This window comes from Equus quagga, chromosome 4 (assembly GCF_021613505.1).
Source record: "Equus quagga isolate Etosha38 chromosome 4, UCLA_HA_Equagga_1.0, whole genome shotgun sequence".
In the NCBI taxonomy this organism is placed as follows: Eukaryota; Metazoa; Chordata; class Mammalia; order Perissodactyla; family Equidae; genus Equus; species Equus quagga.
Genome location: NC_060270.1, coordinates 103,190,519 through 103,215,095, shown reverse-complemented (window position 1 = coordinate 103,215,095; position 24,577 = coordinate 103,190,519). Strand labels below are relative to the sequence as shown.

Here is a 24,577-nt window from a genome sequence, read left to right as displayed (position 1 = left end):
TACGGAATTGATTTGTAAACTGCTTTATAACTCAATTCCATGTGCATTAGAAACTAATCAAATGACTGTGATGCAGTTCACTGATTTTTAACTTGGCAATTTACTTGAACATATAAAAGTTGTTAGTAGAATTATGTAAGAATGCTTGCAAAACAGTTACTGTGATGCACTGCTATTTAATCTTATTTGCACAGATTGGTTACTTTCATCTATATTTTATTAATCCGGAGTTTAACGCTGAATGCACTTGGAGTTTTTGCATTGTGGCTTGTCTTTTATTGGAAAGATAAATTCTATTTCAATTATACTTTACACTGTTAACTATTAGCCCACAAATTAAAGCTTACAATAATAAATTAGCCTGCTTAATTCCAAAATTTCTGTAATGGGTATTTTACATATAATCCACTAGATGATGAGGAGTTTGGAAACATTTCTGTGTATCCTCTAGAATCAGAATGGTAGCAATTAATAATCTCTCAAAAAAGGTAAAATTAACAATGAGTTGTGTCAGGTATATAGAGTTCACGATTTCCGTGAGCTACTGAGTCCTAATTAAATACTCATTTTTTGTAAATATGGGTCAATATAATTCCAGAAGGCTAAGATTCTCTAATTAGATTTGTCAGAGCAATTAAATATTCTAGTTTTTCACTCATCAAAATTGAAGCATATTGTCAGTTTAGAGTCTGCTCATGGAAATTCATTGACCCTGCTCAGGCATTCTGCCAAAGCTAGGATTTGGTGAGCAAAATAGACAGGGCCCCATCCTTATGAAGCCTACCGTCCACTATGGGAGAGAAGTATTAATCAGAAAACCAACAAGGAGATTAGCCTCGATTACCCAGGTGGATAGAAGGGAGACAGGCTGCTCAGAATGGTACTAGGGGGCATCACTACCAGAAACAAGAGGTTGGAATGATGTGAAGAAGGGGTCACAAGCCAAGGACTACAGGAACCTCTAGACACTGAAAAAGACAAGAAAGGAATTCTTCCCAAGAGCCTCCAGAATGAATGCAGCCTTGCCCAAGATCTTGATTTTAGACTTCTGATGAGAGTTTTGAAGATTGCAGCATAGGAGGACTCTGAATTCACCTCCTCCCATAAATACAACAAATCTAAGACTAAATGTGGAACAATTTCCTCTGAGAGAGATCTGGAAACTAGATTTAAAAAACCTCCACAACAAGGAACTACACTACACTGACAGGGGTGGAAGAGGCAGAAATATAGCTCTGCTGAGGATAAAATCATATCCTAACCATGGCATTTCATGGCCAGGAGCAATATCAAAGGTATGGAACTTTTCCCACAGGAGTGGGGGATCTGAGCAGGGGATCTATGCCACAGTAGGCAGTCTCACCCTTGGATTTAGCACAATGGAGACAGGATCACATAATACTTGGCTTTGCTGACTTTGAAAACCAACAGGGAATACATTCCGAAAAACTGTTGAACTCCAGAGAAAGAAAAACCTGCTCTTAAAGGGCCTATACAGAGATTCACCCATTCCAGAAATCAATACAAAAACATCAGAAAGAAAATTTCATAGTCCATTGATAGAAGAGACTCACCTACTAAGCTCAGAGTGCATCTGGAAGAAGCAGGAGAGAATTGGGTCCACGAACCCCAGGGACTGAGACAGTGGTGACAGCCATTATTGTGACCTACTTCAGTTGTGCTGACACAGATGTGAACAGCTGCCATTGGATTCCATCCTGTTAGCCCAGGGGGTTGCACCACTCACTAGAGCACTCAAGGTAATTGAGTACAGCCAGGACAGGCAGCCCATCCCAGGGACTGGCCCCACCCACTATCAAGGCCACAAAAGACTTGTGGGCCAGTGTGGCCAGGGGTGTGTGGGAACTCTGTAGCAGGGAGAATGGGTCCATGGGTGGTGGGGCATGTCAGCCACAGCCAACTTGTGCCACTCATCTCAAACAGCCACACAAACAAGAGATCTTCCCTGCCTTCCAACTCCTGAAACCATTGTGTGTTGCCACATCTGGAGCCAGCCCCATCCATCTGCACTCCTGAGTGAGCAGGGAGGTGCACTGGAGGCCTGGATCACTTGTGAGTCCCTGAGCCTAGCAACCAGTCACACTGGGGCCTGACTTGCTTAACAGCAAAACAGTGGTAGTTGTATGCCATTAGACCTGGAAATCAGCTGTGCTGGAGCTTGCCCCATCCAATAAAATGACAGTAGCAGCCACATGAGGCTGGACCTTACAATGACCTGGCCCAGGGCCAGCCTAGCCTACCCATGCCACAGCAAGATCAGCCCCACCACAACAGAAGGACACATGTAGCTCATACATGGACACTCCTAGAACATGTGGCATGCATGATGAGAGAGGAGTGCATTGCTGGGCCCCACAAGGCATCTCTTACATAAGCCCACATTTTCAAGAGCAGGAGATGGAGCTGATCTACCTAATACATAGATACAAGCACAGAGAAATAGGAAAAATGAGGATACAAAAGAATATGCTCCAAACAAGGGAACAAGACAAATGATCAGAAAAAGAACTAAATGAAATAGAGATAAACAATCTACCTGTTAAAGAGTACAAACAAATAGTCATAAGGATGCTCACTGATCTTGGGAGAATATATGAATGCAGTGAGAACTTCAATAAATACCTTGAAAATATAAAAAAGAACCAATCAGAACTAAAGAATACAATAATGGAAATGAAAAATTCACTACAGGGAATCAATAGCAGAGTAGACGACATAGAAGGATGGATCAGTGATCTGGATGAAGAAGTAGAGGAAATCATCCAAGCTAATCAGAAAAAAAGAAAAATAAATTAAAAAGAATGAGGACAGTCTAAGGGACCTCTGGGAAAACATCAAGTGTAGTAACATCCATATTATAGGTATCCCAGAAGGAGAAGAGAGAAACAAAGGTGCGGAAAAGCTATCTGAAGAAATAATAGCTGAAAACTGCCTTGACCTGAGGAAGGAAACAGACATCCAGGTACAGGAAACACAGAAAGTACCAAAGAATATGAACACAAAGAGTCCTACACCAAGAGACATTATAATGAATATGTCAAGAATTAAAAATAGAGAATCCTAAAAGCTGCAAGAGAAAAAATCCTAAAAGCTGCAAGAGAAAAGCAATAAGTTATATACAAAGGAAACCCCATGAGGCTATCAGCTGATCTCTCAGCAGAAACCTTACATGCTAGAAGGGAGAAGCATTATATATTCAAAGTGCTAAAAGGAAAAAACCTATAGCCAAGAATACTCTACCCAGTAAGGTTATCATTCAGAATTGAAGAAGAGATAAAGAGTTTTCCAGACAAGCAAAATCTAAAGGAATTTATCACCACTAAACAGGCTTTACAAGAAATGTTAAAGGGACTTAAGTGGAAAAGAAAAGACCACAAATAGGAATAATAAAGTTGTAAAAGTAAAAAAAATCATTGGTAAAGGCAAATATATAATAAAGGTAGTGGATCAACCACCTATAAAGCTAGTATGAAGGTCAAAAGACAAAAACTCTAAAAATACGTATTTCCAGGATAAAAGGTTAAGAGATACCCACACACAAAGAAGAGGTAAAATGTGATATCAAAAACATAAAATGTGTGTGGTAGCAAGTAAAATTAGGGCTTTTAGTAAGAGATCAAACTTAAGAGACCATCAAATAAATATAGATTGCTGTTTACATGGTTTATTATATACGAACCTCATGGTTATCACAAACCAAAAATATATAATAAATACACAAAAATTAAAGAGAAAAAACTGAAACATAAAACTAAGTAAAGCCATCACATCACAAGGGAAGAGAGCAAGAGAAGAACTACAAAAACACCCAGAAGAAAAGTAACAAAATGGCAATAAGTACATACTTATCAACCATTTCTTTAAATATCGATGGATTAAATGCTCCAATCAAAAGACATAGGGTGGCTGAATGGATGAAAAAAAATAAGACCCATATATATGCTGCCTATATGAGACATACTTCAGATCTAAAGATACTCACAAACTGAAAGTGATGGGATGGAAAAACATACTCCATGCAAATGGCAGTGAAAAGAAATCTGGGGTAGCAATACTTATATCAGACAAAATAGACTTTAAAACAAAAACTGTAACAAGAGACAAAGGAGGACATTACATAATGATAAAGGGAACAATCTAAAAGGAGGACATCACACTTGTAAATGTCTACACGCCCAACATCTGAATATATAAAACAATCATTAATAGACATAAAAGAAGAAATAGACAGCAACATAATAATAGTAGGGGACTTTAATATTCCACTTACATCAATGGATAGATCATCAAAACAAAAAATCAATAAGGAATATTGGCCTTAAATGATACAGTAGACCAGATGGACTTAGTAGATAGATACAGAACATTTCATTCAAAAACTGAAAAATACACATTCTTTTTGAATTCAAATGGAACATTTTCTAAGATAGATCACATATTAGGTCATAAGACATCTCAATTAATTTAAAAATATTAAAATAATACAAAATATCTTTTCTGACCACAATGATATGAAACTTGAAATCAGCTACAAGAAGAAAACTGGAAAAGCCACAAATATGTGATTAAACAAAATGCTACTGAACTATTGGGTCAATGAACAAGTCAAAGAAGAAATTTAAAAAAAACCTGGAGACAAATGAAAATCAAAATATGACATACCAAAATTTATGCAATACAGTAAAAGCAGTACTAAGAGAGAAGTTTATAGCAATAGAGGTCCACTTTAATAAACAAGAAGAATCTCAAATAAACAATCTAACAATACACCTAAAGGAACTAGAAAAAAAACAAAGCCCAATATCAACAGAAGGAAGGAAATAATAAAAATCAGAGTGGAAATAAATGAAATAGCAACTAAAAAAACAATTAAAAATCAATGAAACTAAGAGCTGGTGCTTTGAAAAGATAAATAAAATTGATAAAACTTTAGCTAGACTCAACAAGAAAAAAAGAGAGAAGGCTCAAATAAATAAAGTCAGAAATGAAAGGGAAGAAATTACAAGACACCACAGAAATGCAAAGGATTCTAAGAGAATACTATGAAAAGCTATACACCAACAAACTGGACAATCCAGAGGAAATGGATAAATTCTTAGAATCATACAATCTTCCAAAACTGAATCAATAAGAAATAGAGAATCTGAATAGACCAATTTCTATTATGGAGAATGAAACAATAATCAAAAACCTTTCCAAAAACAAAAGTCCTGGACAAGATGGCTTCCCCAGTGACTTCTACCAAACATTCAGACTTAATACCTATCATTCTCAAAATCTTCCAAAAACTTGAATAGGAAAGAATTCTTCCTAACTCATTCTATGAGGACAGCATACCATGATACCAAAACTAGACAAGGACAATTCGAAAAAAAGAAAATTACAGGCCAATGTTGCTGCTGAACATAGATGCAGAAATCCCCAACAAAATACTAGCACATTGGATGCAACAATACATTAAAGGAATTATATACCATGATCACGTGGGATTTATTCCAGAGTTGCAAAGATGAGTCAAGACTTGCAAAGCAGTCACCATGATACACCACATGAACAAAATGAAGAATAAAAATCACATGATCATCTCAAAAGATGCAGAGAAAGTATTTGGGAAAATACAGAATCCATTTATGATAAAAACTCTGCATAAAATGGGTATAGGAAGAAAGTATCTCAACATAATAAAGGCAATATATGACAAACCCACAACTAAGATCATACTCAAAGGTGAAAAACTGAAAGCTATCCCTCTAAGAAACGGAGCAAGATAAAGATGCCCACTTTCACCACTCTTATGTAACATAGTATTGGAAGTCGTAGCCAGAGCAATAAGGCAAGAAAAAGAAAGAAATGGGATCCAAATTGGAAAGGAAGAAATAAAACTGTGACTATTTGCAGATCACATGATTTTATATATAGAAAACCCTAAAAAATCCACCAAAAACTATTGGAAATAATAAATGAATACAGTAAAGTTGCAGGGTAAAGAATCAACATACAAAGATCGGTTGCCTTTCTATACAAAGCAACAAAATAGCAAAAAGAGAAATTAAGAAAACAATCTTATTTATAATCTCAACAAAAAGAATAAAATATAAAGGAATAAATTTAACTGCAGAGGTGAAAGTCCTGTACACTGAAGACTATAAAACATTGTTGAAAGAAATCCAGGAAGATAAAAAGAAATGGAAAGATATTTCGTATCCATAGATTGGAAAAATTAACATCCATTCTTCTTAAAGCAATCTACAAATTCAAGGGAATCCTTATCAATGTCTCAATGACATTTTTCATGGAAGTAGAACAATGAATCCTAAAACTTAAATAGAACAACAAAAGACCCCAAATAGCCAAAGCAATCCTGGTAAAAAAAGAACAAAGCTAGAGGTGTCATACTTTCTAATTTCAAAATATACTAAAAGCTGTAGTAATCAAAACGGCATGGTACTGGCACAAAACAAGACACAGAGATCACAGAACAGAATCAAGAGCTCAGAAATAAACCCACATGTCTATGGACAGCTAATTTTTGACAAAGCCAAGAACACACAATGGAGAAAAGAAAATCTCTTCAATAAGTGGAGAACTGGACAGCCACATGCAAAAAAAATGAAAGTAGACCATTATCTTTTACCGTACAAAAAAATTAACTCAAAATGGATTTAAGGCTTGAATGTAAGACCTGATAGCATGAAACTTCTAGAAGAAAACATAGGCAATATGCTCTTCAACATCAGTCTTAGCAGTATCTTTTTGAATACCATGTATGACCAGGCAAGGGAAACAAAAGAAAAAATAAATAAACGAGACTACATCAAACTAAAAAGCTTCTGCACAGTAAAGGAAGCCATCAACAAAACAAAAAGACAACCTACCAATTGAGAGAAGATGTTTGCAAATCATATATCTAATAAAAGGTTAATATCCAAAATATATCATGAACTTATACAATTCAACAACAAAAAAACAAATAACCCAATTAAAAAATGGTCAAAGGATCTAAATAGACATTTTCCAAAGAAGATATGCAGATGGCCAACAGGCACATGGAAAGGTGTTCAACATCACTAATTATTAGGGAAATACAAATCAAAACTACTGTGAGTTAATCATCTCATGCCCATCAGAATGGTTATAATTAACAAGACAATTAATAACAAGTGTTGGAGAGGATGTGGAGAAAAGGGAACCCTCATACACCATGGGTAGGAATGTAAACTGGTATAGACACTATGGAAAACAGTATGAAGTTCCCTCAAAAGATTAATAGATCTACCATATGATCCACATTTTCCACTCATGGGTGTTTATCCAAAGAACATGAAACCAGTAGTTCAAAAAGATATTTGCACCCCTCTGTTCATTGCAGCATTACTCACAATAGCTAAGACTAGGAAAGAACCTAAGTGCCCACCAATGGATGAGTGAATAAAGAAGATGTCCTATATATACACCATAGAATACTACTCAGCCATAAAAATTGTGAAATTTTGCCATTTTTGCCAACATGAATGGACTTTGAGAGTATTATGCTAAGTGAAATAAGTTGGAAGGAGAAAGTCAAATATTGTATGATTTCACTCATTAGTGGAAGAAAACAACAACAACAACAACCACCAAACACATAGATGTAGAGATTAGATTGGTGCTCACCAGAAAAAAGAAAAGAAAATCAACAAGTGTTTAACTATTAACTATGGTGAAAGGTATGAAAGTAACACTAATGTAGTTCAGAGGGAAGGAAAAGCTTCCCAAAGAAAATGACTTTGGAGGTCAAACATAAAGGATGTGCTAAGTAGGAAGAATAAACTGTGTCAGACACAAGGAAGCCCTGAATTTGAGAGAAGGACAGGCCTCTGGAGGAATAAAAGTCCATATGGCTGGATCCCAGAGAGCAAGGTAGGAAAGACGAAGCTGCAGAGTGGAGATAGTGATGTCTTCATCCCCAAAGCAGGAAGTGATTGGGAGCAGTGAAAGACTAAATGATAGTCTACATGATCAGAAGTGCATTTTCTAAAAGATAATTATTCATTTAAAGGATGGACAATATGATGCAAATACACAAAGTGATTAGCATCCGATTGCAAGAAATCAGGTGAACCGTGATAATAGCTTAGACAAAAGTGAGAGCAGTAGAGGTGAGAGAAGTGAAAACATTAAAAAGATTTCCAGGAGGTGAAGTGAACACAATTACAGGATTGATCAGATATGAGGAATGGAGGTGAGAAGGAACAGTAACTAGAATGGCCCTCAAGTCTCAGGTTTGTATGATTAGATGGATTGCAATGCCATCCACTGAAAAAAACTGGCTGGGCTTGGAGGGATAGATCATGAGATTGGATTTGCTATGAGATTTTGAGGTCTATTTAAGACTTTCAAATGAAGATGTTGATAAGGCCATTAAACATGCAGGTCTGGAACTAAGAGAAGAAGTCTAGGCTGGAGATACAGATTTATGAACCATTGGACTAGAGATGGAATTTAAAATATGTGTGTAGATAAGACCATCCACTGGAAGAGTATACTCAAATAAAATTCAAAGAGGTTCATGAATTTTAAGAGTGTTCTTCCATGTTTAAAACCATCCTCAATGCATTGAGGAAAAGTTCATAGTAAATATATTAAAGATAATGGTTCCCATGACACTTAAGGAATATAAGAAGGTAAGATAACCTTGTAGCCCAAAGATAGCAAATGTCTGACTAGAAGGGCGATCTGTAATTGTAAAGCCAAGGAATGATGTGGACCTAAGCTACTGCACTGGCCATAGAAATTAGAAACTACATTTTCTTGTAGACAATAATTAGAAAAGCTTTGAATTACACAATATTGTTTGGATGCTTTCTCTTATCTTTTCATTTCTTCTAGTGGTAGAAGTTTTATCTTAGTTTTTTTTAAAATTTATAAAAGGATGCATGCTTGATGCAACAAACATCTTTATATTTTTATGTATATATATCTTTATATAAAGGGATATATAAAGAAGAATGCAATACTTTATACTTTCCCACTTCCAAACCCACTTAGCCAATCAACATTAAAAGTCTGGAGTATGTTCTTCACATCTCTCTACTCCCATACAACTTATATGGAAAAATATATGCTTTTATTATTTTTAATGAAGTAATATCATCATAAACACACTAAGCTGAAACTTGCTTTTTCACTTAACACTGTATTTGAGTAACCCTCTAATCAAAACATACACATATTATTGTTTTTTAAAGAACACCATAAGATTCCAAAGTATATAAATGCCATAATTTACTCAACCATTCTCCTTTTAATGGATATTCAGATTGTTTTTATTTTTTTGTGCCTTTGTAATATACTATAAATGGGATTGCTAAGTCAAATGAAAAGTGTATTTTTTCATTTTAATACATATTGTAAACCAGCTTTCCAAAGAAGTTGTAGCAATTTGCAATCCCACCAGCAAAGGGTCAGAATGCTTGCCAGCATTCTTTGCCAGCACTAGATGTTATGCTTCTTTTTCCTCTTTTACTGCTAAAATGAAGAGTGGAAAATGATATCTTTTGTTTTAATTTGCATTTTTTACTACCAATAAGTTTATGTATTTATTAGCTAATATTTTAATTTTTTTTTGAAGATTTTATTTTTTCCTTTTTCTCCCCAAAGTCCCCGGGTACATAGTTGTATACTCTTCCTTGTGGGTCCTTCTAGTTGTGGCATGTGGGACGCTGCCTCAGCATGGTTTGATGAGCACTGCCATGTCCGCGCCCAGGATTTGAACCAACAAAACACTGGGCCACCTGCAGGGGAGCACGTGAACTTAACCACTGGGCCACGGGGCCAGCCCCTAATATTTTAATTTTTAATGTCCACTCTTCACTCTTCAATGTTTATATTTACTGTCCTTCTAAGCATTATCCACTCTGAGATATGTAAAACAATTTCATGCCTTATCCTCAGTTTCAAAACAAAAAGTCAGGAAAAAGAAATTCTTGTTGTTACGATACATCTCTCTCTCTGAAACCAAAAGCTTTTTAAGAATTCCAAATAGAATGAGGAACATCTCATACACAGTTGACCCCACTTCCCCAACCACGTTGACATACAATATTATCCAATACAAACCTGCTAGGTATGTCAGGCCAGTTCCTTACCCCCACCTCTTTCTCTTCCCTCCTACTTCCGATACAATAACCCCCCTACCCCCCACTCCCCCCCCCACACACACATGCAAACACTATAATCTTTCCTGTGTCTGTCCTTTTTACACATGGTGCTCCATCTCTTCTTTTCCTTTCTAAACTGTGCTCCACCCTTCACATTCCCTTAAAAAATGGATGTATGGTGGATATATGATTTTAATTTGTTAAACCAAAGAAGCCTCTTATGATCCAAATAATGCTTTCATGTCACTGGAGTATATCTAACCATCAGAAACATGGTAAAATTATTTTACTACTTTCTTTCTACTGATATGATAATTAATATTGGTCTCAGAAATTTTCTACGATATCTCACATTACAACTGTAGATGATTTGCTTAAATATTGATTAATAACTCTTTTTACATGTATTTAAATATGAGTAAACAATGTTTGTTTGTGTGTGTGTTCCAAGGAATACACTCTTTGTCTTGTGATAATACTCTTTCTTCTCTCCATTTGTAGGGAAGCTTTTTGGGTTCAAATTCCCTGGTCTGAGAGTTCTCACTTACAGAAAGCAATCGTTACCACAAGAAGACCCCGATGTGGTAGTAATTGATTCATCTAAACACAGTGATGATTCAGTAGCCATGAAGCACTTTAAGTCTCCTACAAAAGAAAGCTGCAGCCCCTCCGAAGCAGATGATACAAAAGCCTTGATACAGCCCAGCAAATGCTCCCCCCTGGTGAATATATCTGGACCTCTTGACCATTCCTCGCCCAAAAGACAATGGGACCGACTCTACCCTGACATGCTGCAGTCAAGTTCCCAGCTGACTCATTCCAGATCGAAGGAAAGCATTTGTAGTATACGGAGGGCTTCTTCAGTGCATGATATAGAAGGATACAGTGTCCACCCCAAGAATGTGTTCAGAGACCGACATGCCAGTGAAGGTATGTTTGGGTTTTTTAAAATATGGAAACATATATTAATGGGTAACAAAAGATAATCTCCATATTGTTTTTAATTTCAACATTAATATTTATGCCTTGAAGAAATAAATATGAGTAAAGGTATTAAAAATATGAGTCCTACATTCAGAATTGTTACTAATTTCTTTTTTGAACCCTAGCAAATAATTTGGTTTCTTCTGGCTTCTTTATCTATGTTTCTGAAATAGTATAATAACCATATCTGCCTAATTTATGGAGTGTTAATTAATTAATGCTTAATATAAGATACGCTTAAGTGATGGCACGATCAAGCATAATTAATTTTGATGCATTTCGCGAATAGTCAAGCCCTGGGCAGACAGAGTGGTGTGCTATCGCCGAACTCTTGTATTGACCCACTCTTTCCAAAAGAAGAGGTGTAGGAAATGTGATGTATTTAGTGATCAGAAAGCTGTAAACTGATTGGGGGTGGGGAGGGAATGAGTAGCCAGAAGGGGAAAGGTTTAGTGAAAAAAAAAACCAACTGGAATTCTTAATCTCAAACAAAACCAACTTGAAAAGCAAATTCAGAATTCATTTGTTTCTCCCCGGCCTCTTTCTGTTCACATTCTTATATTAGCCAGTAGTGAAAGTAGGGATGCTTAAAGCCAGTGACAAACAATTTGTCATTAACACAATAATGGATAGGTTTGTTGAGTGTTTACCTACGTGAGGCAATCTAAGTGCTTGACACACGTTAACTCTCATTGAATTCTCACAGCAACTCTGTGAGTTAGGGATTATTATTAAGCCCCATTTTATAAATGAGGAAACTGAGGCTTAGATATCTTAAATAAATGATTGGCCCAAGGTTACAGAGTGCCAGAGCCAGCCTTCAAACCCAGGACTGGCTCTCTCCAGAATCTACAATCCATCCATGCAAAGTTTTTCTCCCCTCACTCCTGAAACCTTGCTCCATGAACCTGGCCATAGGAGGGCTCTGCTGAGTCACTGAACTCTCCCCAGGGGGTCCAAGATTCAGAGTACCTGTTGCATGAATACATTGGTCCCACTTTTCTAAATCCTACAGATTTGGGTTCTCCCTGGTATTTATTCCTTCGAGTGCCCCTCATCATCCATGCTGCTGCTAATTTTCATTTTAAAACATAAATCTGATCACAGGGCTCCTTAGTGTAGGGTACCAGGCACTTTGCCAGCTGGCCACGGTTATTTTTCAAGCCTCATTTCTAGCCGTTGCAAGACTCCCTCCCCTACTGTCTACTCTATTCTAATCCTGCACAAAGATAATTGCCTTTTCTCAAAAATATATCACACATTTTCTTGCTTCCTTACTTTGTTCTGCCTGGAATACTCTTCCCCACTTTGTCCTTCCTCACACTACTACTCATAGCCATAAGAGCCATCTCCCCTGCCCAAATGAGAAGAATTAAATGATTCCACACCTGAGTGTGCAAAGCAGTGTTGACATCTTATAGCATTTATAGCATTCTACCTTTCTTCTGCATTATATATCTGTCTGTCATTCCTATTAGATATGCAAACAAATAATTAGATTGCTGAGAGCTCCTCTCACACAGGAGCTCCAGTATGGTTGGCCCCACATGCAGCCTTAGGATCCAGCACAATTGCCTGTTTAATGGCAGAAACTCAGTAAATGTGGATGTGACGTTGAGAAGACTGCTCATGAATGATGTTCCAAAACCACACACATCAGGAAATAATGAGTTATCTGTTCCACAACACGCTAAAATTTAAACCAAAATCTTAGGATTGAAAGAAAAGGTGAAAGAAAATGAATTGGCAGGAAAAAGTTCAAAGAGATTCAATATTGCAGAAAGAGACAGAACAGTTTTCTATAAGAAATCGGTTTAAGAAACTGTATATGGTACAAGAGCAATTAGTACATCCATTTTAATCTGTAGTCCAAAGAAGATCAAAAGGAAAACAAAATAAATGACAATTCCCAAACTGGATAATCATCTAAGGCCCTCCACCGTGTAGTAATGGCGTGCTCAATATCTCCTGACTGCATGAAAGCTCTGAAATTTGACCTTGGAGCAATGGATCCTATGAGCCAACAACAATAAATCCAATATGGTATTTCAAATGACCAACATCCACTGTGGTTAGTTTGTTCAGTTAGTGTGGTCATCTTTAGGAATCATACTGACTTTTCAGACATTGGCCTTATTGCCTGGAAGCTGATTTACAGTATAATAACAATCAGAAACAATAAACTTGAATATTTAATAAAAAATAATCTGTTCATGAAACAGACTTAGCCTGTGTTTTGACAGTCGTGCTGAGTAGGTCAGATCAGATTTCATGATTTAATTTCACTGTTTTCAATTTTATGTGGTCTCCATTTAGTACACAGTTACTGATACAATTATGGGAAAGAATGATTTAATACTTTTGGATTTCTCAGTACAGGTTATATACATGGACACTCGGTGTTGAGATCATCCTCAATTTTCTTCCTCCACCCAAGCTGTTATTTTAAAAAAGTGTGTTGATTTCTTGCAAATGCTACAGTCAACGTCTGGTTATCAATTGATAAATTCAGAGGACATTCTGTACTTCAGCTTTAGAGCAATTTTAGCTACAAAATCACTGATTAGCATAGAAGAAACTACACTTCCTAAGGCTATATAATTTGATATATCTTAGAAACTGAGCCACTGATAAGGGAAGATGGAAAACTTTAAAAATGGATTTTAATTTTATGAATTCACATAACTGTTTAACAGGTTAAATTCCCACATGCACTAGATTTTAATTCAAATTGTTGTCTCTTCAGTCAGGAAGAGAAATTGTCTCCTATATATAGGCTATCTTTACAGAACTTTAAATAATTTATAATACATTAGTGCATAATATTTTACATTATGCTTTCTTTAATCTACATCAACAAGTACCTTAGAACAGTACTTCTCAAACCATTTGTGGTGAAGGACCAGAATTCTGTTCTAACCTGTCATGGACCAATACATTTGTAAATACAATAAAAATGCACTACAAGAAAAATAAAATGAAATAAAATAGATGTACGAAATATAAATCCCAATTGTTTTATTATTAGATTGAACAGACATAAAATTACTCTGTCACATTGCTACAAGACTCTAAATGCTTACTCTAATTTCTTCACTTATGCTGTCGTGGAGGAGTAACAAGCAGGTCTCAGCTGTCACCAGTGCACAGACTGCATGCCCTGCCTAGAACGTCAAAGCAGCATTAACTATATAAACGTAACTTTTGGTCAGTGTTTTGGAAATTTGCAAATTTCCAGGTTTTGTGAGTAGAATCTTAATTTTTCACCACTTGCGAGCAGTTGTTACTTACTAATGATTTTTGGCCCAGCTTCTGATGGAGATAATTAATTCTATGTAATTGAGGTCTCTTCCTTTATCCCTATTCACTTTTCACGGTCCCTCAAAGAGAACAGAGCATTGTCATGTAAGGTCATCATTTTATTTGTGTATCTCTGTTTGAGGCAATGTCTACACTAGCAATTCAATACACCACATTATTGAAATTGTTTCCATTGTAAGCTTTGGAACACGTATGATATATTGCAAGATTTTAAATATGCATACGTTAGCATAGATGTCAACAAATGTTGAACAGATTTTTCAGATTTTGTATATATTTGAATGGTTTTGACATGACTTCATTTATTTTAAGCTTGTTTGTTTCAAAACTAGTAATGCATATTTTGTTAGTAGCAAATATCAGCAGAGTCAGATTGCTAATCTCAAAACAAATCTGAAAACATTCCATTCTGAGATTTGAAAGCATTTTAATATAAATAAATTTCCTAAATATTCTAGGTATTACACTGAATGCACCGTGACAACATGAATGTAAAACCTCACATTACCTTGAAACAGTCAAATCTCTCACTGATTTCTTATAATTATTTTTGCCTAAGAATGACTCTCTGAGTACTATTAGGCACTCTCAAAACATACATTGAAAAACATTTGTAGGAGGGATAGTTAATAAAATTATGACTAATAGCATAAGTTGGTTTATTAAGGTAAACGGTTGTCTTAGAAACATTTTTCATTATTAACATATTAGGTTCAAGTATACAAAAAAGTATTACTTAATGTGCAAAATGTTGTGTATTCTTTCTTTGTCAGTGATGGCTGAACCAACACTAAAATTGGCTTCTGACAAGGCTGAAAGTACTTATCACAACTGCAGGCAGCTAGGGATGTCTTTCTCCAAACTGTCATAATTATAAAATCTGTATCTTAGAATCCATTTAAATTAAGTGAGATAAATGTTTCACATATTTGAACATGAACGCTTATGATGGCAGATATTAGTTTTAGTATATGCATTTTACTTGGTTGAATAGTGCAAAATGTCACTAATTTCAAAGATAAATTTTCAATCATTACATCCTGTTTTCTCTATTTGTTTTTACAGAGGTAATTCAATGTATATAACATAATTTTAGTCTTCTTTTTATATTTCTCTCTTTTTTTATCCTTCTGTGCTCAAAACAGACAATGGTCGCAGTGTCAAAGGTAATGTACAAACTCAAACTTTACCATCCAATTCTCAAAGTGCCCCTCTACTCGGCATGTTAATTTGCCTGCTGTATGCCCTGTTCAATGCAACATCACGCTGCCCTTAGCTAGTCCGGTGCCTGGTGGAGACATCATGGCTTGATTTTGTTGGAGACGTTGTTACTTCCTCAGCTGTGTCACCAAAATGATTATGAACTCCTTTTTCCTGCAAGAAGTATGAACGTAGGTTGACAATGCACACTTCCTAAATATTTAAATCATTTGAAAAGAAACAAATATCAAGCTAAATATACTACCGTCTGAAAGAGGCACATAAGCCTATTTCAACCAAAAAAGTTTTTTTCAGTACAAGATTAAATAAAATAACCAAAGTGCTACATGACAGCATTACTTCACTTGTTCCTCTTTTGTTTCCTTAAAACTAGTTTCACGTTCCTGGATGGCAGGGGGTATGGTTTTAAGCTTACTGTAGTAAACTGTACATGCATGATAGTCATGTTCTACTTTTCTATATTGCATTTCAATCATTTTTAATTGTGTACTATATTAGTCTGAAATCACTGGCATGACCTACAGCTACTGTAGGGTAATGTTTAACAGGCAATACCTCTGGATAAATTTGGATTTGGCTAAAAATTTGAAATCCACTTCTGTTTTTCTACTATATCGCAGTAGATACAAAGAATCACAAAATATAATGATTGTATTATTCTCATCAAATTGAAAACTTTTGGGGCTTAGTCTTTTTACATCGGCCATACATGCTGCTGTGGGTGTGCACATGGTGACAATGACTCGTTTTATGCATGTGTGTTGCATGGACACGTCTCCACCAGTAACCATCATTACTTAGAATTCACTGTTTTGGCCTCTTCCATATGTCAGTGCTACTCTGATCACCGTGAAGTTTTGTATATTGATTTCTCAATTGCTTCCCTAATTAATATAGAGCTGGTGAAGGTTATGAATTAAGAGCACTAGAAACTAAAGATGTTTTCTGGTCAGCAGCCCAGGGTAATTTGAAAACAAAGGAAACTGTGGTGGCCTCTCCCCAGCACAACTTTATTTTGTAAGCACTTCACAAAGGGTCTATGCAGGTGACCTCCAATAAAGGGATAGGATGTAATCTCTGTGAGGGTTCTATCCTTGGCCCGTCCGCTGGCCTGTCTAAAAGGGAGCAAACTAGTGTCAGCTGTGGGTGGTGATTTGAGTTGATATAATTCAGAACATAACCTCAAGAAACAGGATACAGACAGCTCTCACCAACTTGCCTGTGTGAAATATGACTGATTCTTTCATTTAATAATTAGCAATAAATTATTAGACATTAATTTTCCAGTGATCTTTTCAATGCAGTGAGAAATGAATCTAATTTTTCTCAATAAATAGAAATTTGAGCTTGCTTATCTCCCAAGCTAGTAGTTCACATAGTTGTTATTCAAACTATAGTAATTTTATTTTTGTCTCATAAACTGATCCATTTCATCTCCAACCTTTTTTCCTCAACCTTCCATTTTTTTAATGGTAAGAGTCTTTGAATGAAAATGAATCATCAAGGTCAAAACTTAGGATTAGGAAACTCTAAACCACTGTAGAAAGTGTTCACATATTAAAATTTATGAAGTTAAGCTCCCAAATTAGATAAAACGTGCAAATTTAATAAAAATTTAATGTAAACGTATCCTCCCAAGTCTTCATTATTTGTTTAGATGCTGATTTGGAAAACTATTTAAAAAATAGTTGTGCCTGTCCCTTTAAGATTTTCACAGAGCAATTAATATACTAATCAGATATGTGACAATACATTAAGTGTGCTTTTTAAACCTTTTTGGCTTTTTTTTTAAACCACATTTAAATAAAAAATTTAAAATATAAAAGACAAATTTCTACAGTACTTTGTATACAAAAGCATTATTACAGTTTTTTCCATATCTAACTCAACCAAAAATCATTTCTTTGTCAAAATAAAATAAATAATTTAGGAGTGCATTTGAAAGGTCTCTAAGGTCATCTAGTTTATTCCCTTCAGGTGAGAGTGTTGTCTAAATCCCACTCTGCAGGTGACAGAGGCATCTTTATCTTCGGAGGGCCCCATTCTTCGACTTTCTTGGGAAAATACATTTTACTGCCTGTTACACAAAGAGCTAACCTAAATCCTTCTTGCTGAAGTGTAATTTTTTTTTACCTTCATCTATCCTGAGTAGACAAAGATACTAACTGGCTACATCTAATCTTGGTGTAATATCACAGTCTAAAAACAGCAAATTGGTACTCACTCTTTTCTTCTAAAACTATTATAATTCCATTTAACCTTCTTTCTTAGGATCAATCTTGTTTCCCTTAAATAAATTCTCTTAGCACTTTAACTCTTTAAAATAAGACTTCAGAGATCTAAAAGTTCAACCCATTATTGAAGAGTGAAAAACGTTAATTCAAATAGTTTGCATATGAATTAATTCAAATAGATTATATGCTGTTTATATACACGTGTGTGTGTATTATATTTTTTAACCATGTCTCTAATATGTGACAGGTGAAACTAATCCTACCTCAGTCACTCATAAACTGATTTTCACTTCAAACTTAATGTTTTCCCTTCCTATTCTGCTTCTCGAGTCATCAATAAAAATTAACCCCACTTACCCTACTTAGTAACTAAGTCATCAGTATCATTTTACCCCTCTATTGCTTCCACCTCCTTACTATCCCAAGTAACTCTACATCCTACTAACAATGGTATGTTCAGTTTTCAACTTGTCCATGATTCTGGCATGAGTCAGAAACAAAACTACTCTCAAGATTTATTACAGCTTTCACAAAGTTGATACAACTTGTTTCTCATAAGCTACATTGGCCATTACTAAACATTTATGATCTTATAAGAATCTGCAAATTGATTTTCAATGGTGACAATTTACTTCTGTAAATTATATGTCATGCACTGAAACAGACAGTATGGATATTGACTACAAATAATTTGATGATTACTTCTTATATAGCTCTCTAAGTTTAAATTGGTTGTCTTACGCTTATTGACACTGTTCTTTTATAAAATCCAATTACTAAACACTGCGTTTGCATTTTTTTAATGTTAGATCACTTCAGCAATTTAGATTTTGTTAAACTTTAGTCAAATAAACTCAGTGCCCTAAGAAATATTGTATAAAGTCTTGATAATTTGAAAATAACCTTAATCTTTTTTGTTTTCTTCTCTCTTGTCCCATTTGGCCCTCAAGAGCAATGATCTTTAAAACAAAAAATAGCACTAAAAGAAAATTTATCAGATGTCCTTAGCTATATTTCCCGCACCACCTAAAAAAGAATATATTCTCCTTTAGCATCTTGTAACTCATGATAAATTTAAATAGCCTCATCATAAAAATTTTAAATATCTTTAAAATACTTCCCAGTTGTTGCTTTAGCCTCTAGCTTGATCTTAAATGCAGAGGATTTCTTTATAGCTGGAAACTGGCCTACTTTATATTTAATCAGACACTTGAATTAGAGCTTTATATAGCTGTTGGTTTTGTCTACTTGGTCACCTGTTTTCCACTCCTCCTAGTACTCTGGAAAATTTAATCTAGTCATCCATTTTGCAAATGTTTCTCTAAAGGACATCAAGTCCTCCTATATACTTTTGAGCTTTACATTCCTTTCCATTGAATCTATTATTTCCCTTTATTTCTGCTCATTTATTTTCTTTAAATTCATTTACTTTATTTTTCAGGTTATTCTCCTTTCTTTCATTAGAATCCTAAATCCCATCTGTTCATGACCACTGTCAGTGAGGCTGCCTTTCACCCTTAAATCCTCAGCCAAGGCCTCTCTGAATATAGACCTAGGAGGTAGGAAACCTCGTATTCTGATGTCTAGTACTGGATTCTTATTCCCTTTTGGCTTCATATTCCACCTGCTTAGGTTTACAACAGCAAAGTGAGGATATTGCTAATACCTATCTTAATTAAAATTGTTGGAAATTTTTTTCATTAGAATTTAGATAGGTTTTAGATGAACCTAAGCCAACACTGATCATCCTGCAGACTCTAACAGACTTCTGCATATAAACATCAGCTTCAAAAACAGTGGAAAAGAGCATAATGATCTTTGTTATACAAGATGAAATATATTGTAAATGTCTTATCTAAGTAGCATGCATGAATTATTAAGTAATATTTTAAGTTCTGCTGAATTCTTTAAATGTATAGATTTAAAAGAAAATCTACATTAAATTACTAACACTAAGAGCTTAAAAAGGAAATAGAATAGAGTAACAGTTTAAAGAGTTTTCCACCAGTAAATAAGAAAAGCAGAAATACTGACTACAATGAAGTTATAATATTCTGAGGCCAAATCTGAGTATGACACTTGCCAATCAGTGGTTTCTCAGGCTTATCAGACCCAATGTCCCCTTATTTCAACAATTATTTTGTTATACTTATTTTGTTATCATGAAACGACATTCTGGGACAATCTAACCTATTCCTAAAAGATGAACATGATTCCCTAACTGTCATATAAAGGAGAAATAAAAGGAAAGTAGTTTATAATAAAATGATATTTCTCTCAATATGTTACTGTTTAAATATAACTACACTAGAAGCCATAATACAATAATCAGACATAAGAAAAAAATTTGGCTTTAAGAAGATTAAGAACCCAAAAAGGCCCACACCAAAACACACGATAATTAAAATGTCAAGAAATAAAGATAGAGAAGCCTAAAAGCTGCAAGAGAAAGGCTACAAGTTACATACAAAGGAAACCCCACAAGGCTATCGACTGACTTCTTAGCAGAAACCTTACAGGCTAGAAGGGAGTGGCACGATATATTTAAAGTGCTGAAAGGAAAAAAACCCAAAAAACCTATGGCCAAGAATACTCTCCCCAGTAAGGTTATCACTCAGAATAGAAGGAGAAATAAAGAGTTTTCCAGAAAAACAAAAACTAAAGGAGTTTATCACCAAGAAGCCAGCCTTACAAGAAATGGTAAAAGGACTTATTTAAGAAGAAAAGAAAAGACCACAAATAGGAATAAAATTATCAAAAATAAATAAATAAAATCACTTGTAAAGGCAGTAAAGGTAGCAGATCAACCACCTATGAAGCTAACATGAAGGTCAAGAAACAAAAGTACTAAAATTATCTATTTCCATGATAAGAGAGTAACAGATACAGACACACAAAAAAGAGGTTAAATACAATATCAAATACATAAAATGTTGGAGCAAGGGAGTAAAAGAATAGAGCTTTTAGCAAGCGATCAAACTAAACAAACCATCAACTTAATATAGATTGCTATATACGTAGGTTATTGTATATCAACCTCATGGTAATCACAAACCAGAAATCTATAATAAATACAAAAGAAAAGTTAAGAGAGAGGAACCCAAACATAATAGTAAAGAAAGCCATCAAACCACAAGGGAAGAGAGCAAGAGAAGAAGAAAGGAACAGAGAAGAACTACTAATACACCCACAAAAAGAGTGACAAAGTGGCAATAAGTACATCCTTATCAATAGCTGCTTTGAATGTCAGTGGACTAAATGCTCCAATCAAAAGGCATAGGATGGCTGATCAGATAAAAAAACAAGAGACCCATGTATGTGCTGCATAGAAGAGACACACTTCAGACCTAAAGACACTCACAAAAAGAAAGTGAAGGGATGGAAAAAGATATTCCATGCAAAAGGCAATGAAAAGAAAGCTGAGGTAACAATATAAATATCAGAAAAAAGAGACTTTAAAATGAGAACTGTAACAAAAGACAACGAAGGGCACTACATAATGATAAAAGGAACAATCCAACAAGAGGATATAACACTTGTAAATATGTATGCACCCAATTTAGGAGAACCTAAATATATAAAGCCATTATTAACAGACATAAAAGAAGAAATAGACAGCAACACAGTAATAGAAGTGGACTTTAACACTCCACTTACACCAATAGATAGATCATCCAAACAGAAGATCAATAAGGAAATACTGGCTTTAAATAATACCTTAGACCAGATGGACTTAATAGATATATATAGAACATTCCATCCAAAAACCACAGAATATACATTCTTTTTGAATGCACATGGAACATTCTTCAAGATAGATCACATATTAGGCCACAAAACAAGTCTCAATAAATTTAAGAAGATTAAAATAATACCATACATCTTTTCTGACCACAACTATATGAAACTAGAAATGAACTACTGGAGGAAAATTGGAAAAGCCACATAAATGTGGAGATTGAAGAAAACGCTACTGAACAACTATTGGGTCAACAAAGAAATCAAGGGAGAAATCAAAAAATACCTGGAGACAAATGAAAATGAAAATATGACATGCCAAAAATTTGTGGGATACAGAAAAAGTGGTTCTAAGAGGGAAGTTTATAGCAAAATAGCCCTACCTCAACAAACAAGAAAAATCTCTAATAAGCTATCTAACAGTGCACCTAAAGGAAATGGGAAAAGAAGAACAAAGCCCAAAATCAGTAGAAGGAAGGAATAATAAAAATCAGGGCAAAAGTAAATTAAATAGAGACTAGGAAAAATAGAAAAAAATCAATGAAACTAAGAGCTGGTTTCTCTGAAAAAATAAACAAAATTAACAAACCTTTATCCAGGCTCACCAAAAAAAAAAAGCTCAAATAAATAAAATCAGAAATGAAAGAGGAGAAATTACAATGGACACAACAGAAATACAAAAGATTATAAGAGACGGCTCTAAAAAGCTATATGCCAACAAAGTGGATAGTCTGAAATAAATGGATAAATTCTTAGAATCATACAACCTTCCCAAACTGAATCAAGAAGAAATAGAGAATTTGAATAGACCAATCACCAATATGGAGATTGAAACAGTAATCAAAATCTTCTCAAAAAATGAAAGTCCAGGACCAGTTGGCTTCCCTGATGAATTCTACTAAACTTTCAAAGAAGAAGTAATACCTACCTTCTCAAACTCTTCCAAAAAATTCAAGAAGAGAGGAAGCTTCCTAACTCATTCTATGAAGCCAATATTACCCTGATACCAAAATCAGACAAGGACAACACAGAAAAACTACAATCACAGGCCAATATCACTGATGAACATTGATGCAAAAATCCTCAGCAAAATACTAGCAAATCAAATACAATAATACATTGTAAAGATTATACACTATGATCAAGTGGGATTTATTCCAGGCATACAGAGATGGTTCAACATCCACAAATCAATCAATGTGATACACTACATTAACAAAATGAAGAATAAAAATCACATGATCATCTCAGCAGATGCAGAGAAAGCATTTGGCAAGATACATCATCCATTTATGATAAAAACTCTGAATAAAATGGGTATGGAAGGAAAATATCTCAACATAATAAAGGCCATAAATGACAAACCCACAGCTAATATCATACCCAATGCAGAAAAATTGAAGCTATCCTTCTAAGAACAGGAACCAGACAAGGATGCCCACTTTTGCCACTCTTATTTGACATAGTATTGGAAGTCCTAGCCAGAGCAAACAGGAGAGAAAAAGAAATAAAATGAATCCCAATTGGAAAGGACGAAAAAAAAAAACTACGTTATTTGCAGATGACATGATTTTGTATATAGAAAACACTAAAAAATAAAAAAAACTTTTAGAAATAATAAATGAATATGGTAAAGCTGCAGGATACAAATTCAACATACAAAAATCAGTTGCGTTTCTATACACTAACAATGAAGTAGCAGAAAGAGAAAATAAGAATATAATTCCGTTTACAATTGTGGCAAAAAAATAAAGTACCCAGGAATAAATTTAACCAAAGAGGTAAAAGATCTGTACACTGAAAACTACAAAACATTGTTGAAAGAAATCCAAGAAGACACAAAGAAATGGAAAGATATTCCATGCTCTTGGATTGGAAGAACTAACACAGTTAAAATATCCATACTTTCTAAAGGAATCTACAGATTCAATGTAATCCTTATCAAATTTCTAATGACACTTTTCACAGAAATAGAACAAAAATTCCTAAAACTTATATAGAACAACAAAAGACCCCAAAGAGCCAAAAGAATCCTGAGAAAAAAAGAACAAAGCTGGAAGTATCACATTCTCTGATTTCAGAATATACTACAAAGCTATAGTAATCAAAACAGCATGATACTAGCACAAAAACAGACACACGCATCAATGGAACAGAATCAAGAGCCTAGAAATAAACCCACACATCTATGGACAGCTAATTTTTGACAAAGGAGCCAAGCGTATACAAGGGAGAAAGGAAAGTCTCTTCAATAAATGGTGTTGGTAAAACTGGACAGCCACATGCAAAAGAATGAAAGTAGGCCATTATCTTACACCATACACAAAAATTAACTCAAAATGGATTAAAGACATGAAACTTCTAGAAGAAACCATCAGCAGTATGCTCTTCAACATGTCTTAGCAGCATATTTTCAAATAATGTGTCTGATGAGGCAAGGGAAACAACAGAGAAATAAACAAATGCATCCACATCAAACTAAAAAGCTTCTGCACAGCAAAGGAAACCATCAACAAAACAAAAAGACCGCTTAACAGTTGGGAGAAGATATTTGCAAACCATATACCGATAAAATATGTAAAGAACTCATACATCTCAACAATAAAAAAACTAAGAATCCAATTAAAAAATGGGCAAAATATCTAAACAGACATTTTTCCAAAGAAGATATACAGATGGCAAACGTGCAAATAAAAGGATTTTCAACATCACTAATTATTAGGGAAATGCAAATCAAAACTACAATGAGATATCACCTTACACTCATCAGAATGGCTATAATTAACATGACAAGAAATAAAAAGTGTTGGAGAGGACGTGAAGAAAAGGGAACTCTCATATACTTCTGGTGGGAGTGCAAACTGGTACTGCTAATATGGAAAACAGTATGGAGATTCTTCAAAAAATTAAGAATAGAAC

At 34.8% G+C, this 24,577-nt stretch overlaps 1 protein-coding gene across 1 annotated transcript in view; it reads left to right on the top strand.

Moving 5' to 3' along the window:
- The window catches only part of KCNH7 (potassium voltage-gated channel subfamily H member 7), a 465,565-nt gene that overhangs the window by 314,336 nt on the left and 126,652 nt on the right, over positions 1-24,577 (top strand). Inside the window, exons 4-5 of the mRNA XM_046659484.1 lie at positions 10,662-11,090; positions 15,611-15,631. Coding sequence (XP_046515440.1) covers positions 10,662-11,090; positions 15,611-15,631 — 450 coding nt within the window. The remainder of the gene's footprint in view (positions 1-10,661; positions 11,091-15,610; positions 15,632-24,577) is intronic.